Source organism: Zerene cesonia, chromosome 6 (genome assembly GCF_012273895.1).
Source record: "Zerene cesonia ecotype Mississippi chromosome 6, Zerene_cesonia_1.1, whole genome shotgun sequence".
In the NCBI taxonomy this organism is placed as follows: Eukaryota; Metazoa; Arthropoda; class Insecta; order Lepidoptera; family Pieridae; genus Zerene; species Zerene cesonia.
In genome coordinates, this window is record NC_052107.1 from 5,125,056 (window position 1) to 5,145,272 (window position 20,217).

The 20,217-nt window shown below is 32.3% G+C and overlaps 1 protein-coding gene across 1 annotated transcript; it reads right to left on the reverse strand.

Moving 5' to 3' along the window:
* Positions 1-6,676: 6,676 nt before the first annotated feature.
* LOC119840609 (sodium- and chloride-dependent glycine transporter 1-like) lies at positions 6,677-19,116 on the reverse strand. The gene is made up of 11 exons (XM_038367296.1): positions 18,942-19,116; positions 18,373-18,651; positions 17,170-17,386; positions 16,348-16,462; positions 15,686-15,865; positions 15,193-15,382; positions 11,263-11,462; positions 9,442-9,573; positions 8,553-8,687; positions 7,169-7,321; positions 6,677-6,781 (listed from the first exon to the last, which is right to left on the reverse strand). Exons 1-11 carry the CDS (start codon positions 19,114-19,116, stop codon positions 6,677-6,679), a joined length of 1,881 nt encoding a protein of 626 aa, XP_038223224.1.
* Between the last annotated feature and the right edge of the window lie 1,101 nt (positions 19,117-20,217).

Genomic DNA, 20,217 nt, shown 5'->3' on the forward strand with positions numbered 1-20,217 from the left:
TTTTCGTTCACGTTATCTCGAATATAACATGATATAATTATAACTGTAAAATGTTAAGTTAATGAGCAAACACATTTGAATGATGATCTCATAAACTCGAAATGCACAGGACAAACGATTCGCCCAAACGTTCACATATGTTACTGCAGTTTGATTAACTTCTCCATTACGACTATAATATAATAATTTTATGAACAATAGTGTAGATACTTTTTTCGTATACATCTCATCCGTATCATCATGATGTGAATACCTTATTTGTATTTGAAACTACGCAGCTTTATTTATGAAAGAAAAACAAAATAAATTAAAATTAATGTCCCATATCCCATCGTGGGGTATATGTGAAAACTTGTTCTTTGAATGAAAATTTTTTCTTCAAATATTTTTATTTTGTTTTTCCTCACCAGGAATCGAACCAAAGGCCCCTCATGCAATATCCACTGTACCAAGGAAACGGACGAACACCATAATATTAATTAGGATATGAGCTTATATAATATCAATATAAAAGTACAATTTACTATTTATCGCTGTAGTAACATTATAAATGCGGAACTGTCTTATTTTTTTTTTTCACGTTGCAACGGAGCGATTTTATGATATGATTTTTATGTCTGGAAATAGTTCCGAGGCTAGAGTGTGACCTAAGCTAGTTTTTTACCGAGGTGAAACATCACATTTCAATGTGAATTTCATTTGACTACATGCGCGAGTGCTCGAAAAGCTAGTTGTTTATCAATATGTTAATAGAAAATACATATTATTATTTGTAAGTTTGAAAAATCCTGCCTAAAACATACGTTACCTAAAATTACAACGAAGGAATTAATACATTGTACATTAAGATAAAGTATGAAATGCTTGAACCAATTGAAGTAGACTTTGTCGTATTTTCTTATTTGATTTTACGCGAGTATTATTCATTTAGAAACTAAAGACATTTAAACGGATTTTAAACGCGATTTATTCATTATATTATTAACCCGTAAAATCAGTCTCCCCGTGACCACGCTCGCTGTAAAGTGTTCGAAACGTCGGGTTAATAATATAATGAATAAATCGCGTTTAAAATCCGTTTAAATTTCTTTAATTTCTATAAGTAGACTTTGTTTATAAGAAAAGTATTGAGTAAAATAGAGATAAATGTTCTCAATTCATTATAAACGACACAACAAGAGAGATGGTTGGTGGAAGCGTCGTCATAAGCTGGACACTGGGTACAGTTTTAACCATAAATTCGAGTTATAAGACCATTTATCACAGCGGGTGACGTCAATGTGCTGAGTCTGAAAGAACTGGGCGTTGAATTAAGAATAGATGCTCCGTAGATTAGGTTTTAATGTTTTATTTTTTTAATCAACCGCCGTTCCCTAAAACGAATTAAGTTCTCAGTTCAGATGGTTTTTTTTTTGTGATATTCGATAACTCCGTGGTTTTGCTTTTTTATTTACACGCGGGCAATTGAGTTTTCCTGATGGTAAGCGATCACCACCGCCCTTAAACATCTAAAGGAATAATATCCTTTCCTTTTCCCTTCCTTCCTTCCTTTTGGGTGGATATTAATCCTTTCCTTTTCACTTATCTCTTAAAAGAGGCTAGGCTGAGGAAGAGGAAAAAGGGTCATACTCATCGTTTGCTGTTAAGTCACGCCGGTCTCCTGGGGGGCTGTTGTACCTTCCCCGGTGCGAGTTGACGCAATACGTGCCGATGTGTGTTCAACTCCTACACTCAACAATTCCACTTTCGTGATTGACTTAATGCTTTTTGTGTTTGATACGAAATTATTGTAATATGGTCTTATTTTTAAATTTGAAGAAATCGCCGCGACAACCCTCTAATAATTAACAATAATAATAAATTCTTTATTTGCCTTCACAAATCTTTAATGTATGTATAAAAGCAGGATATTAATTTACCATCATGTCAACCCACTAGCATAGTGGATACCAACATTTAATTAAACTCACTCCCAAAGACAACATTTCCTTTCCATCGCTAGCCGATAGGTAACAAATCATTTTACTAGTCTGAACAATATCACAGTCGCTGACACCAAAATGCATGTTATAAAGGCACTCGTAACTAACGCTCGTATGAAAACAACCACAAGTTATACCTACGTAGAACTATAATTTATTATTTTACCGGTCAATTTGTAGACCCTAGTAGGTGTATGTACTATGTGCATGCGTATTTATTTAATAAAATTACGGACGGATGGACAGCGAAGTCTTCGTAATAGGGTCCTGTTTGATCATGGTTTTATTAGATATTACCCAAATATTTACTAGATATTCTTAGGCATTACGATTCAAGCAATCCAAGGCATACAAGTGTATTTGCAGAAGATCTACTACATTTATTTGGTAATTTTTGTGTTTGATAGCTTGTTTTAGTTAATTGTTGCTATTTGATCCTATTTTAGAAACTGGAGTGGTACTTTCCTCGTTGAGAAGGGTGGTAACTTATTTTAGAGCAAAAAAAATATATATTTCAAAACGCATTATATTATAATTAATTTAAAAGTTATCGCTTTCGAAGTCATCCCAAAACATTTATTTTTATTTTGTTATAGAAAAAATAGATAAACTAAACTATCAATGCAGGTTACACCTATACATCTTTTTTTCATCCACATCGTCTACAATTTAATGAAAAATATATGTTTTCTATAAACGTAAAAATCAACTAGTCAAACAATAATAAAGATAGAATAAAAGATTGTCCTCTTGACTCCTCAGAGACCTCTGAAAACGATTTGTTCCATTTAATTAGCTCTGCCGCAGATCAGTTCTCTGCAATTTGTCAAAGCGCTCTTGTGTTAGCGGATAATGCAATCTCGTAAAGTTATTCTAAAGATTCCAAGTCTTATCTTTTTCTTGTGCTATTTTAAAATAAACGTAATCAATTTAAACGCCTTATATAGTAAGAAAACAATAGGAAGCTTATTAAGGATCATTTGAATCCATTTCGCTAATTGTTTCTATTAATATTAGAAAAAGGTTTTAGTGAAATAAAACGCATTTCATATTAACAACACTACCTACATAAGTCAGCTTTCTGCTGAGAATTAAGCGTACTGTTTCAATGGTGCTTTTATAAAACTGTCATGTAAAAGCAACTCAACTCAAGCAAATTAAATATTTCATAGATCTGTTGTAATAGATATATTCGTAGATATGTTTTTAATATTGATGATATTACTAAATAACTGATATAATAAAATAACTGTATTCTCAAAAAGTGCATGGTTTTGCTTTTGAACGTTTTTTGTAAAACTAAATGTGTTGTTGTTTTAATTTAGTAATAAATTGATTGAATTTTATTCTTTCTGGGTCGTCCCCTAAAGCATAAATGCAATATTTTATTGAGGCAAATTATTTTATATCAAATTGGCCTCAATGAAATTCTACCCAGCTCCCATATCAAATATCAACGAACTGTTAATCATAGCTGAAGGCATTGTTTCTATCGAATATACAAAATAAGTCCGAATACGGCCCGAAATACGATATACACGGAAGCTCGCAAACAAAAATGGCGAGTTTCTGAATAAATGACTAACATAGAGTTAGTCAAATAACCATTTTGATAGACGCTAACATTCGTTTTTATTACTAAGTGGAACCTACGACTTTACTCGCACGGTACCCTTGTAACTTGTAGCCTATGTGTATGTCCTATAATAATCTATCTCTGTATCAAATTTCATACATATTCCATTATCATATCATAGGGTTTATGCGTGTGAGAGTAACAAGTATTCATACATTCTTACAAACTGTCGCGTTTATAATATCAGTAGGATGAACGTCGTAACGACTTGTTGACTTTTTTAGCAAATATGAAGCTTTGTGGCGGTTTACAAAGTTACTCCATCAATTTATAAAGAGTCGCTTAAATGGCTAATGGAGCACCTGTGATACTTAAACTTGTATAAATTCAGTGATGATTCAACAAAAATTTTTCAGTAGTCACGACGCATAAACACTTTTTAATGATATGTAGATAACACAACAATGACGTTAAAAACGCTACAACTATCGTTACTCCTCGGAATCACGACGCAATTTATCCCTATTTTATTGAAGTCTATTTTATTTGTGTCTTTATTACGAACTGCTTGAATCCAGAAATTCTTCACACAGCACGAGGAACCAGAATAAAACTTTACAGCGATTTATATGAACGAGTGTGGGACGAGGCACCTGTGACCAACTTTGACATCAGTTCCTTAACTTTAGAATTGCTTTTGAATACAGTGCAAGCTGGAAGCCCAAGACATATGCAATTTAGATTCATAAAGTTGAACACGGTTAAGAGTTTACGAAAGTTCTTACTGACGAACAAACTCCCTGAGTATTTTAGAATCAATCATGTGCAATTTCAACAAGTTTTGTGCTGTTAAAAATAACTAGTTAAGACTTGGTGAATATACCTGAATTTGAAATTGTATATACTATATATATATATTACTTTTCATACGTTTGTATCATTGGAATGGATAATTTTCGTTGTAAAGTAGTAAAACGATAAACAAATTGTGTTTCAAAAGGAGTTACATGTGGTTTAGAATAGAATTGTGTGGTATTACAATGATTGCGGAACGTTTCGTGCTATCTTTATACATCACGCTCAGACTAATGTAACTTTATATATTCATATTGTATTATAGGAACATAGTAAAATCGTCACTTGAAATGTCATAACAAATCCAACCAAAACTGTCTATAAAACGTTATAAAACTTTTTGAAATATGTATGAAAGAAAGTTTTGTCTTAAATATGCGGGTATTGAAGAGAATTTCAAACTTTCGAAAACTTAACAGACTTCTGTACGGGTTCATTTCTATATGAATCATATGATTACACGCATATTAATAAATAATTAATTATTTAAGTAGAAAAGTTATTATTGAATAATTTTTATTATTACGTCTCATTTTTTAAATTCTCTTTGTATAGAAACATAATAAACACGCAATATCATATTTGAAACAAAAACACAAACGCCGTCCGTTATATCTCCACAATTAAGAAACTCAAAAACTGTTATGTATAGAATGTTACGAAATATTAATTGCCAGTGTGATAAATAAGTAATTTGCTCCAAATTGCAGAAATAGGAATTCATAGTGAACCGGACAAAGGGCTTTCTACGTTAAATGACGAAAATTTATTTATTACGGACCTCGAGTGACCGCGTATACTGATATTAACCCATATGATATTGCACAATAGCCTTCAATAATTACTAATTAATTAGCAACTAGCATAATGATAGGAACTTGAACGATTTATGACGTTTAAAAATCTATAGATAAGATTAGCACTGCAATTATGATAAATGTAATTAGTGGGCGGATGGTGTTATGATATCAATATGTCTGATAAGTGATAATGCGCAACGCAATATCATATCACACATGTTATGTTCGTTCAATTGATAAATAATTAATTACTTTCCAAACTGTTTTACACCTGTCGAAGCTACTGGTTTTCCTAAACAACACGCATCATTAATTCATAGTTTTATTGCATAAAATGCTATGTGGGAATAGGTTCTATCAGTATTATTACTACTTTGATTTCGCAAAAGAGTTCCTTTTACTCTGTATCTGTGTTAATGACGTTAGTCAAGTTAAATATCTGTCAAAAGTAGCTTCACTTAACTTGTCTGTGATTGGTCGATTGAAATTTAAGATCGCAAGATGTAGGTTGTCGTTTTGCTTGTTACAAAAAAATGTCAAAAAACGAGAAACGTCTTATGCACTGTCAGATATTTTACACTTTACTTTGACAGCTTTCGTTCAAATCCAAAAATTTTTGCGTAATTCAACAGCGAATATTATACAATGCAAACATATAAAAACATGATCATTATAAAGTAAATAAAGTTTATTTATCTCTTCTAGCAATTTTAATTTATTTAGATCATTTAGTGTATTTATATCTATCTAAGAGTCTCTGTCTGAAATTATAATTAAAGATTAATATACTATTTGCGACAGGTGCTCATTGTACTTCAGCAGCTGCTTCCATTGGATTACCTCCAAACACCTATTTCCCATATGTCCATTCCAATATAAGAAAGAAACTTTAAATGTTTTAAAATACAATATAGTATATTACAAGATATCAACACACACTCAGTGCACAATAAGATCTTTTTAACATAGCATCTAGTATGGACGATAATACAACATTCTAGTTAGGGTGTTAAGGGTACTGTATGAGCTAGAATGACGCACGCACACATTTATGCAATCAACGAATCAATGGTCTCGGCCGACTCTGCCGGTACACAGGGCCGCATGCACACATTCGCATATAGCTTCGCTCAGAAAAAGAAATACACGATTTACTTATAATCTATTGATTATACAAAAAAATAATAATTACAATTTAATTACCATATTTCTAGCAGAATACTTTGATAAAAATTCAGAAAGGTTGTCCGTATAGTAGGATGATTTTTAATTTTATACAGTTTTAAAGTAAAATTAATTGGTTGCTGGTGTTTTTTACACTACAAAATCAGTGCATATCCTGAAATATATCGTACATTTACTGGTTCTTTCTGTAGTGGTTCATATACTTTAGAGCATTATAAAACACACTTTTAGCTCATACAGTCCTCTTAATACTCATTAAAGATAAGTTTGTTCCTAATTTAGGATAAAAACGCTGGGTTTTCATAAACAGCGCTTCGTTCTTCGTCTGTTATAAAGACTGCAGGCTTCCATTGCTCAGTCGGTGTGAAGAGATCTTTTCCTCTCTGAAAACAATAATAATATCATACTTGATTGTAATAACCAGAAATTTAGCTTCATTCTACTTAGTATCAGATGACTTTAGCAAATATTTAAAGAACAATAATAAAAAAAATAAAAGAAAAATAATACTTAATATTTCTTTAATGTCAATTATTATTATTGAATTTATCATACTGTAATACTTAGTTAAATCCTTCTGGCAACAGCTTAGTTTGGGTCTCACCATCCATTACCATCGTATGAAACAAATGATCAAGGGAAACGATAACTTCCTATATGATAGGTAATTTAATTAGTATTTCTTAAAGTATAATTATAAAATGAACTTGTAACAACAGTAAAAGGATATAATAACGATTTCTAGTTATTACATAAAAAATATCACTTACATATCCTTTATAGAAAGCATACGCAACTCCAATTGGGAAAAACACAACGGTCGATAAGCCAACAGCCCATCCGAGTAAATCAGCAAACAGTGGGAACTCGTAATCTCCATAGGACGGTGACGTCCAGTCAATAAACACGAAGATAAACACACCCTGTATAAGACACAATAATTAAAGTTACTTTACAAATATCTACTCAAGGAATCTTTAAAATTAATACTTTTATGTATGTTAAATAAGAATTATTCGGAGTTCCGAGTGCTACATAATTTATGAAATAATTGTTTATTTTTATATAATTTATTCTTGTAAAATGGCACTACGAACAACGATCATTAGATTGTGTAGGTACATTGTAACTGAAACTACCAAAAACTGTAGTGCGGTGACTTTGTGGCTATCCACAAACCAATGTCAGGAACAACAGCAGCCTTAGACTATTTACGCTAGAATAATAGATACAAGCAAGTCTTCCCAAATTAATGCCAACGCACATGTAATTGAAACTTTTATTAAAATGAATACATTTCGTCTCCAAATATATTTTCAGTAGTAATAGTAGTAGTATTACACATACAATAAAAGTGGAAAAATACAAATTATAGGAAATATGTCGAAATTTTAACCTCCGAAAATTTGCAGCTCATCGTTATTTATTGCATTTTTCGCTAAAGCATATTTACTCCCGCATTTTCTGATCGAATTGCATTTCACTGGTAAGACGATTTTAAGGATTTACACTAGCATAGAATGATTTAAAGAAAACAATACCTGACAAAAAAATATTCTTTATCAGTTCGATGGTACATATATTTTTCGCTTTTAACTTTTTTCAGAATCACTTAAAAGGGATAAGGACATACATATGATATTTTGAAAAAATATTTTTATCGACGAAGTTTCTGTTAACGTCAATCAATAAAAAAGTTAAAAGTAAAGCGTGCGTTTTAAATAAATTATATATCTATTAAAAAAAAACATCCGCGGGAATATTTACAGACAAGCTATTTTGTTTTAGCTACAGAACCGTTTAGTTCCACACGTTTCTAAAGACATTATTGTGAGAGGGAGGACCCAAATGTTATTAGTCTCATTGCTGTGAAAACAATTGTTTTTAGTGCAATAAGTTAGTATTTAATTAATTATTCGAATTCGAATAATTAAGTAATTATTGGAACCACGAGGGATTGGAACATGCTTCCTAAGTCTGTGTTTCCCGACGAGTACAATCTGGAGGTCTTCAAGAGAAGAGTGAACAGGTACCTTCTAGGGAAGCGCGCCATCTTAGACCACATCTCAGCTTACCATCAGGCGAGTTCGTGGTCAAGCGCTTCCCTATCATGATTAAAAAAAAAAGTAAAATGAGACGTTTAAATAAACTCACCAAGCTCGCGACAGGTATTGTAACCGTCCACACAGCTCGCCAATAGGAACCGATAACCTTATTGAACTTCATATTCATAGTTTCCAAGTCCTTCATAGCTCTACTGATGCCATAACTCCAGGATACGGCAGTGCTCTGTGAAATTAGCAGTATTTTGACACGGTTTTTTTTGAGCAACCTTTATAATAAATATATATAGGTTAGAATGGAAGTTTACTAGTTTTATTAATACTCAGGATAAAGAGAAAACGTTTGTGAGTTTGTGGCGGGTATTTTCTAAATCTACTGAAATTTCTGTTACCTACAGAAAGCCATGTATGTTTTTTTCCTATAGCAATCCAAGAAGCGGATTAAGCGGCTAGGGAATGACATTTTTCATTTCTATATTTTATATATTTTTTATATTTCTTACAGAATGATAACAACACAGGTAGACTTTGAATAGTCAATGTTTTTGAGTGGATATATATATATATATATATATATATATATATGTATAATAATTTACGGACTTTAATAAAATTTAGCTTCGAATAAATGCGTATTTCAATTGAAACTGCCCAAAAATATCCATTTCAAATAGTCAGATTAGTTTACTGACCAAAAGAGTATCAATACTGTTAAAGCTCAATTTCAATAGAGAATGTGAAAAAATGTTAAAAATTATTTGTCAGTTTTCGCGGTTAATATAATAATACTTTTTATATGTATTATCTATTTTTAATATATTTAAATTAAATTTATACATTTATATGTATCTTTTTAACTATTTCATTGTCTTCAAAATTAAAGGCCATGCTAAAGTCTATGGCCGAGGCTTAAAATTCTGTCCATACTCTTTATATTTAATAAATCGCCACATATAATAACTACCAATGATACAACCTACCTCAGCAATACCAATAAGAAGAATAGCCCAAGAGGCGGTATTCCAATCGAGAATTGTGAACAGATAGACACCGCCACTGAAGCACATGGGCAGGCCGAGCAGGAAACAAGAGAAGCATGTGAAAGCTGTCACCTAAAAACGTGTGAAAAATCAATGTACATTCGTAAATGCATCCAATTCAATTACTATTTGACTTGTTACTGATGTAGATGGTCGCAGAAACCTGGTTAATGTTGAAAGATAAGTAATAAAAAAGTAGAGCAATACTATTTTAAAAATATATGATGTGATCACATAATTTGTATGGGTGTAAAATATCACCTATTTGACAAGTAACACAAATGAGAAATTACGATAAAGGCGTCGTTTTTTATTATACAACAGTTACTTCACTTTTAAGTCATTTTGAAATTATCTTTTATTTCTTACATTTCTAGAATGTTTTCATATTCAATAGACACCCGCGTTTCATATAATCAGAGACGGAACGTTGCCGTAAATCTTCTTTCTGTTGCTATGGAATGTTTCGTGAGCGAGAGAGATTGATTGTCTATTTCACTCAAGTGGAACATATTCGGAGCGACAGATAGTTAGGAGCAAAGTTTTTGAATATTTTCCCTATTGGTCAGGGGAGAAAGTCTCGACATTTAGTTGTTACTATCGATATCCTAGTTCATAGTCCCATCTTTAACAAAGATAAGGACATTTAAGGGGATTTAAAATAAGCTAAATGCATTTTTATAATGCCTTAGTATGTGACTTATTTGTTTATTTATTTATGATCCATTGCATAAAAAAGATATCTCTGAACATTTTTTAATGATTAAAAAACGCGTTAGGGATCAATTTGTGTTTTATGGCAAATTAGCAATTTTATAGATTTTTCAGTACTATTGATGAATTTATTAGTAAATTACGTATTCTTATTTCTGAGCATTGTACTGATAGAGCCAGCAGAAATCAATGATTCGTTCGCATAAATGTTTGCTTACTGCTTGTGTTATGCTCCTTAAAGTAGTCCTCCTCTGACCTGTTCTTGATGTAAAGGTATAGGATATATGATATTGGATAAAATTTGCGTTTAATTTTCTCTTAAAAGCACGAAATCTTATAGGTATTCCAATGACGTGAAAAGAACTCGAATTGAATTAAAAAAAATAATGTTTTTATATATGTATATGTATATATGTGTATTATAAGTAGGTATTCGATAATTACCATCAATTTTAGTTTAATATTTTCCATAATACATTAAAATTATTGATTCCATACAATACAATATCGTTATCTATCGACGTAATTCAGTCTGTATGAATAACGAAACATGCCGAGACTTGCACCCCTGGGATATGGAAACTGATCCTTTTGTGACCGTTGACTGTGTCACTTGGTCCTAAGCCAGATATAAAGAAGATTTACCGGTGATCCTTGTATGAGTTTAAAGGCCGGTTACTGATAGTGTCCCTGATAGCCTATTTAACACATATTGATCCTTATTTTTATACATTATTTGCCAATATAACTGTCAACTGACAGACGAGCTAGATAGAACATACGTGCTGTGAAACTGGCTATAATTACCAAAATTGTTGGACTGCCTTGTCTGTAGCCAAGTTTTTCTTAACAAAGCATATCATTGTTCACAATATATGTATATACAGATATATATAGTACTTTGACATGTAACCAAGTATGCGCTTGTGTGTGGATTGCCTAATATATATGTTATATGCATGAAATAAAGTACTATTTGAATATCTTATTGTTCAGGTAAATATATATTTTTAAAAGGTAAAAGAAAAAGTTCTAATTACTAATTACCATCCAGTATCTCTTTCTCAAGAAAGGCCATTGATCCACAATAGCTGTGTTAATCGCCTCTATCCCAGCAAACTGGCATCCCAATCCAAGAACGAATAACATAAAGAAGAAGAGAATACACCAGAGTTGTGGCACCGGCATCTGTAGCAGAGCTTCTGGGTATGCCACGAAGGCCAACCCAGGGCCTTGGTCAGCGACATCTGTGAAAAATAATGTTGTTACCAAGTCGCCACAAATATCCTCTAGATTGCTATAACTTCACACCAAAATAAGGCGTTTTAATGGTTACACGAAAATTATGTGACTCAGAATAAGTATTTATCATTAATAGAGTCAGACCTGAGTCATTAACGCGTCAGAGCGCTGACCTGACGCCCAGATATGACGCAGAATTGTGTCGTACGACGTGCGTAATGTCTTCAAACAGAGCAACATCGCTCTGATGCGCGCTAAATATAACAGTCTATCCGATAAAGCCAATAAAGTATCAAAATAATATCATATATGTACGCTTTCAGTTAACTTAATGTACAAATTAGCTACTCTATGTCGTTTGTTTCCGACATTTCTATAAACTATTGTTCTTTCGTTGTATTTTTTACCACATTAGACATGGGAGTGATTGCTAACTGGAAGTTTTGTTTCATAATTATGTAATGTGCTTATAAAAAGTAAGTTGTTATATCTGTTATATTTTACTATAAGTTGCGCCATTGCCCTTTAAAAATTCAGTATAGAAATGTGACATAAAACTTCCGCTATTCATGTTTCAATATTGTAAGATAACGAGCATGTGCTCCTGTTATATTTGATATAGATCTTTGAACTTTGATCCTTAAAAGCGTGAAAAGTATGCGCTATTAATTTTTTCCTGCGTATATTCTCCCGCTTTGTTAAACACAGCAGTATTAAAATACTAAGAGTGGCATTCGGATCAAAAAGTTTATAAATTTCTTCGTGATACGATAAACGACAGTTATGGCAATGTCGAAAAATTATAACAAAGCAAAACGGCAATAATACAAGGACAAATTAAAGAGAGATTTAAAATCAAGACGTAGACAAGCAAATATACGTACGTGCATCAAAACAATGCAAGACAAAACAATAGTGAAAAAAGGATTAGTTTATTTTTCAAGCATGTGTGGAAAAGGCTTTATACTTGTTAGTATAACTACCAATAGTCGACACAATGCAAAAGGCTACAGTAGTGAATAGATTTCCCTTTTATCAATTTCATCTCGTTATCGAAAGTCCTGACATCCAGACACAACCAGGCTCGTGTGTCTGTTGAGTGTTTTTGAGCTCACATACTGCAAACGAACTGTTTTGATCCTTTTTGGTTTAATTTTGTTGTTGCTAAGCGGAAAAGTGATGAGTAAATCATGTTTGATTACGTATTTTATGCATTGACAAAATTAACTAGAGGTACTCTTATATTAATTATATTTTAGCTAAATGACAAAGTAACTTGGTAAAGGTAAAAGCAAAACTAAACCACCAACCAAGCATTTACTTCTATTCGAGTTTCTAGCAATTCTTTCCGAAGTGACAATCACTTCTAGAAATGACCTTTCGAATTGGTGGTAACTTAAAAATCAATACTATCTATAAACACTTGTTAAAGCTAACATGAATAAAAAAATGCGTTTAAGTTTATTTACGGAATGGTATATAATACACAATGCGTCACGGAAAATTAATTTCATTCAAAATGTAACACCCCACGATTGGGCAATATGTTATAGATCTCGTGTAGAGCCAATCTCCTACCTGTGAGCAACTTTTTTCTGTATTAAAAATAACACTTTAAGAACTTCTCTTCACGAAGTTTGATCATTACTGAAACAATGACAAAATCGTGGGTTTTTAGACATCAATAAAATCTTAGCTTTAAGAGCGATTACATTGAATTTATACCCTTTTATACTATGAAAAATTTTAAAAACTAGTATAATAAAAATAGAAAAAACGGACAAACGGTCAAAAATCCGGATAAATGCTTAAAGAATAGATAGGCAGTGTACGTCAGTGTTAACTGGGCTCGTCTTGGCGGGTGCACTTCCATGGCCTCAAATTCGGAATCATAGATTAGAAGGAATATTCCCAAATTTTTGTATAATATAGCGCGGTTCTATTGCTATAATCTGGGCTGTAAATGATAGGAATCCCCATAGTATTATATCGTCAGATGCTTTAGGTATGACAATGCATACAATATCATAGATAACGTGTTATTTCGATATTAATATTACAGCAACATACATTAATTATCAAAATGGTTATATCACCTAATAACAATCACGATAACAGTATGATTATTATTTTCGTATTCGTACGATATTATTTATGTTACTATTTAATTATTAATTAGTATCAGATTACTTGAATTAATTGGTCTTGTAAATAATATTCGTTGTATCTGAAATATAATACGACATATTTTGTCATTCCAAAAGATAATTATAACATTTTGTTCACTGTGTATATAGTTTCAACAAGAAGATTAATGCAAAACAATGACTGATTCACTATGCTAGATTTTGTTAAATGTTCTATACATAAATAAAACTGAAATCCGTGAAAATAAATAATGATAAAAAAACATTACACAAGGAGGTTAGGGGTCGGTTTTCTAATTTCTGTGTCCGTTCCTGTTTACCTTTATTTCATTTGTCCGCCTTTATTCTTAATCTTTTAAATCAAAACTAATGACATATGACGTTTATGTCATTATTTTTTATTTCAAAGTGTCATTTATAAGTGTCATCGACACTTTAAGTACCAGTAAACGGTGGCATCATCTGTAGGTTTTGTATTTTGTACCGTACAAGGTCACAAATAAAACACAAGTTCAATTACCAAACGCGTTTGATCACGCTACACACGCGTTTATCAACTATACGCACACCAATACGTTATTGTGCACACCGTCAACAAATCAATGTAACGTTGTACTACCCTCCCATTGCTACTTGTTAAATGCGAATTGAACTATTAAAATCACCTACTATCGAATGTAATTGAACATGAAAAGTTGTGCTCACAAAAAAACTGACTTTTTTTCATAAAAATGCTAATTAGGACATATGTCCTTACATAAGACTATACTACTTATAGTAAAGCTTACTATATAGTTAAGCTGTTAAAAGCGTCTTTAAGGTTAAAATATATAAAATTCCGTATAATGAAATTTTCTACGTATTGGTTATTTTTAGCATAAATAGCGACGATGTGCATTGCGACTTTTATATGACAGCAGTTACCAAACGTCCCACGCACTATTGAGTCTGAGAATCGTTAGAGAATCGCGTAGAAAATAGAAGGGAAACTTCGTAATTAGAGGATTTTATTTTAGTAAAACGTCTTGGATTCAATTACTATCGGAAAATAATAAACATCTCGGTCTGGCTCGGCATGTAAGATTCGTTACCGTCTCTTAGAGATAATCTTTGAGGAAAACGTGTGAAAAGAGTATTTCCCGTAACTCACGAGGCGATAGTGAAATGTATCAAAATCTATGTCCTATTATGAAAAAAATGTACGTATAATGTTTTTAAGGACATGTAGTTTTGAATTTATCTTTGTGATCTTAGCAAGAACAACATTATATAGTTTTACAATTTGATTTTCTTATGCACAACTCGACCTGACGTCACTCGTGATACTTATATTATAGGCTATAACAATCAGGGATTACATACAAATCCAACAATGAAAAATGTTTATGATCGGTCCAGAAGCTCCGGGGTTTGAGCCTAACAAACCCTTTATTATAACTGTAACCCTTAACCCTTTATAATATTGCTATAGATATGTACAGTTATTAGAGATTATTTATATTAATAAAATAAACGAATAGCAACAGCCAATGTTTTACTCACTGAAATATCTGATGTAGTCAGAGTTATTTAATTGAATATTACGTACCATCAACGCTAACTCCCATCAACTGAGCTTGAAATCCGAGCACAGAGAAGATCGCAAACCCAGCATATATTGACGTCAAGAAATTCGTGAAGCACACAAATATAGCGTCAAAGTGACAGTTATTTGTGAATTTATTGTATGAAGCCAAAGTCACGAGTGACCCACACGCCACACCGAATGAATAGAATGTCTAAAAACAAAAATAATGTTAAAATATAAATAAAATGCAAACAAAAATTGTTGTCGGTAATAGGTCTGCCTGTTGACCTATTTAAATTGAAATGTATTTCAGCCAGTATGATTTATGAACTGAAAACATGTTTTCGTAATTTTCACATTTCTAAAACAAGAATGAAAAATTTGTATGACTTGCGCATCCATCTATCTATATAGGACATAATGTAGCTTCTCTTTACAAAAGCCCAAATGAATCATAAATGTACCGTGTTTTGGAAAAATCGCAAATAAAATATTGCCCTTTTCTACAAATTACCTGAGAAGCAGCGTCGCCCCAGACTCGAGCATCAAGTAATGTTTCCCACTTGGGTGATAGGTAAAAAATAATGCCCTCGCTTGCACCTTCCAACGTTACACCTCTGATCAGAAGTGCTGTCAACATAACGTACGGAAAAAGCGCAGTGAAATACACAACCTTGCCTGCTGATTGTACACCCTTGAACAATTTTTTTATATTAGTCCGTATCAGTATAATTTAAGTGAATGTAAGAGATGAATATAATAACGACAGCAAGCAATGTAATTAATATAAATAAAAAGCGCTTTAAGCACATTGTTTCAGCTCAACACAAAATCCAAATAGATGCTGGAAACTCAAACAGACAACGTGTGAAGTATTAAATTCACCTTAATTAAGCCTTGATACACTCCATTCTGTATTTTAACTAATCACTATCTCGTTAATTACTTACAAAGCTTAATTAAATTAGTAAATAGGAGAAACAGAAACTGGGAAAAACTGCTGCTTGTTATTCTTATATTGTTTGTGAGGTTAAATGAATGTAATTATTTTTTGAAAAACTACAGACATGAATTAGATCACGATCTGGCATAATTTACAAGAAACATTATATTGGAATATCTCACAAGCAACAAAGCCGAAGGAAGTATATCTTTCAAAAATAAACTAAATCTTACCTTAATAACACACAAGAAAGCAATAAACCAGCAAGCAAACAGACACCCAACTAAATGCCATTGAATTGATCCCCAGTTCGACCAAGTCGCATCGCCTCTACCGAGAACACGTTCGCTGAAAGAATTTAATACAAATAAACCGAAGAACTTTTCGTAATAATAATAGGATTAAATTCTAGATTACATAATGGGCATCTTATGTCATTAGGCAAAATAATATATGATCTGTTTAGCTTAAATAATTGCTCTATAATATGATGGAGGATGTATTTTAATATTATTACAAAAATTTAAGAAAAAAAAAATAAACAGATAACTTTATTTCTGCAAATGTTTTTTTGTAGTTATTCGGTTTAGTCGTTAGCAAATGAAATTCATGTCACGTAGTGTTCTGAACAATTTAGTAATTGTACAGTTTCAGAATATATAGCACTGGCATCTTAAAGAAATAGGACTATAATATCTACACGGTTGTTTGGTTTAGAGAGTTCTAGTAGATTCTTAAGAATGAAATACGCGTCATACTTTCGCTGATGCATATTTTCCGTAATCAATACCAATAGATAAAGCTGAAAAATGTTGGTAGTTTTCCCGAAAATTCTTCAAGAATATAAAATATGCGAGGAAACCTCGTGAACTGTATATCATTACCGTTGTATTTTGTCTTTTTCAAGCGGGCGGAAAAGCACTTTGATGATAATCCACTTTCAAATTAAATCTATTTGAAATGGTGAAATGTTATTGAGCCTCCTTGTCTAATATTCTTTATTATCCTCGAGTTTATTTGTGATATAAAACCGTCAGCTAATAAATGTAACATACTTATAGTATTCTTCCGCTGCAATAATTCTGGTCACATTCGTATACCAAGGGATAGTTTCATTGCCGTCCAAACATAGTTTTCCATCATACGGCTCAAAGCCGCTTAGCGTACAAATGTCTCCTATACTCATACATTGACGTAAATAATAAGTGAGGTCCGTGGCAATGCCGGTATTATTTTCTCTACACGCCGAGTCATACTTTCCACTGTAACAAACTTTAAAACAGAATTTCGAATATAGATTGTTATTTGAACCCTATGTTATTTTTATCTAGACGTTCATTTCTTTTTTAGACACAGTACAGCGTCTTAATTTTTTTGCTTTAGCGGTAACATTCTAAGGCGTATCTTTGAAGGTACTAACTAATTTAATAAAAGACTTTTTTGGCAGAATACTAATAATTTCAAACTGATGTACTAGAATAATCGAAATACGTGAAATTTATATAACACGTTCGTAATATCCCATTATATGCAATAATGAAAGAAAGACTTAAACATTTCATTTTTCCACCTGTTTGTGTGTACAAAACCTGCATATAAAGTAATCGCAAATTATAAATCCCATCTATATTAATTTATTATTTTCTTGTAATATGAATGCCTATTCCTTCCTTCAAACGTACAAATCTGTCGCCTTTTATATTACAAAATATTTTAAAAGCCATCTGTCGCCTACTTATAAATCCTCCTTTTATTCTTATTAACCATAAAATATGCCATATGTGTCGTAAACTCATGGAAATCTGCGTGAAATGATGGACAATTAATGTCTTCATATAAAGGTTTGATAAGGAATCATTTTCATATACTTTAGTACCTTGAATGATATGCCTTTACGAGTATAATATACTGGGGAGCCATAAATTTTACGGCTTCACCCATCACGAGGCTGAATAAGAGGGTGGGTGATTTATTCTTTAAATTTTAAAGTCAATTGCGATTAAACTGACGATGTACATCATGGGCTCCTGGTGGTTAGATAAATTTTAATATTGTCGAACTTGTCAATATTTTTTCAGACTATGCTCAAAATTACCAATGAATAAATGAAAACTAATAACAAAGGTATCAAATACTTCGACAAATGTCATATATCAAACAAAAATAAATCATGAGTAAATTATAAATATATAATAATAAGCTCAGGGCTTCAAATGAAGTGCCTAAAACAATGGTTGTTATTTGTTAAATATACTTACAATCAGTATTGTACCAGTTATCACACGATCCCCATCCCAAATCGCCGGCAATCGATACAGCAGTGTAGAATAAAGTCCACGCTACAATTATCATGTAATATATCGATATAATTGTTATCACGACCAGCGTACAATATCCCACGCCCGAGAAGAAAGGAGCAATTGATGAAAATGCCTTCAACGGCCCCAGTGCGGTGTACTGGCCAATATAAAGCTCCAAGAAGAATATCGGGAGTCCAATGAGGATAATCATCAAGAAGAATGGTATCAAAAATGCACCTGAAACAAATGGGGGGCGTTATTTTTCAGGAAATTAATGACCTTTTTATGTATGTATGTATGTATTGAATTAGACAGTCCAGCAAGCTGAAAATTTGGAATCAATGTATGATTTTTTCTGATGTCTCACCAAAATTAAAAACCAAAGTCATTCACAGAGAAAAGTAAAAAGAAACCCGCCAAAACCATCAACCATCCAGTGGGTTATGATATAAATGTTTTAGATTCTCCAAAGCGTTCTAGAATGTTCCAGCACCGAGTTACGAAATAAGATCAATTCTGAGCCTTACCACCGCCATTCCTATAACACAGGTAGGGGAATCTCCACACGTTCCCCAAGCCGACCGCGTAGCCAAGACACGCTAGAATGAATTCCAATGGGCTACCCCATGATGCACGCTTCGGGGTCACCGAAGATGCATCGTCGGAGAACTGGCCTTTGTCGGTTGACTGCAAAAATTCCATAGATTAGATTGGTTGGATTGACACATACATATTGACATACACTAACCGCATGACCCGATTCCGCTTGGCCTCACGCGGGATAAAAAAACGAAATACAATATACCCTTCGTCATTTAGGAATAATGTATCTTTGTATTGTACTGGTAAAAGAATTTTCGATATGAAAAACAAAAACATAATCAAATCTTCTCTCTACGTGACTACGACCATAATAATATCAATTTAAAGAGCTTTTTAGAACGCGCTTATCTCAGGAATAAATGAAACGAATCAAAAATTCTTTTACCGTTGAATAGGTAGGTGATCTGTGAGTGATATTATAGGCTATGTCTATACCACGGACGAAACTAAAGCGGACCGCTATTTATTTATTATCTTTATATTACCAGTAAAATGATTCATTTATCTTTTTAATTATAACAACATATTTTTCATTAACTCCCAAGATACAAACATAAATAAAGCGATTAAAGTCGACTTTATAAAAACTATACTTACTCATCACGCATTACTCCAACAGACCTACTCAGATATTATTTATTTAGATCTTAATAATTATGAATCTTCAAAAAAGCTTAAAGTAAAAATCAAAAAATCAATACACGTTACTAATTTATTTTGTTACCTAAAGTTACTTTCACTTTGTATGTATTTATCAGCCCTTTATATAAAGTTTGAAGGGAAAAACTCCGGTCAGCTAGTAAAACCGTTTTAATTTTGAACTTTTCAATTGATGAATATATTGTCAGGAATGAAAATCATTCAATACCTTCCGATACACACAACCAGACACATTCTGTTCTCAAACGTTCAAAATTTATTACACGTCATAAAAAAAGACAAAAAATCCTATAAAAACAATTGAAATTAGGTTATTTACCGATCTGTCATGCATTTATATAGATTTCGAATTAGCGTAATTATTATTTCCTTATTTTGAATTTCCTGCAGTCAGTTTATCGCTATCCTTTAATAATGCACACATAATTTATATAAAAACCAAGAAACACAATTTATGTTACAAATTTATTTATTGTGGGAGTCGAGCACGCTTCGGCACGAATTGGGCCAGCTCGCACCGGGGAAGTACCACACCCCCAC

Excerpts from the sequence above, each read along its gene's own strand:
- LOC119840609 (XM_038367296.1), bottom strand. The coding sequence starts at position 19,116 with ATGGAATTTTTGCAGTCAACCGACAAAGGCCAGTTCTCCGACGATGCA. Across the intron at positions 18,652-18,941 it reads GTGTTATAGGAATGGCGGTG|GTGCATTTTTGATACCATTC; the intron begins GTAAGGCTCAGA and ends CATTTGTTTCAG. Across the intron at positions 16,463-17,169 it reads GCAGCGGAAGAATACTATAA|CGAACGTGTTCTCGGTAGAG; the intron begins GTATGTTACATT and ends AAATTCTTTCAG.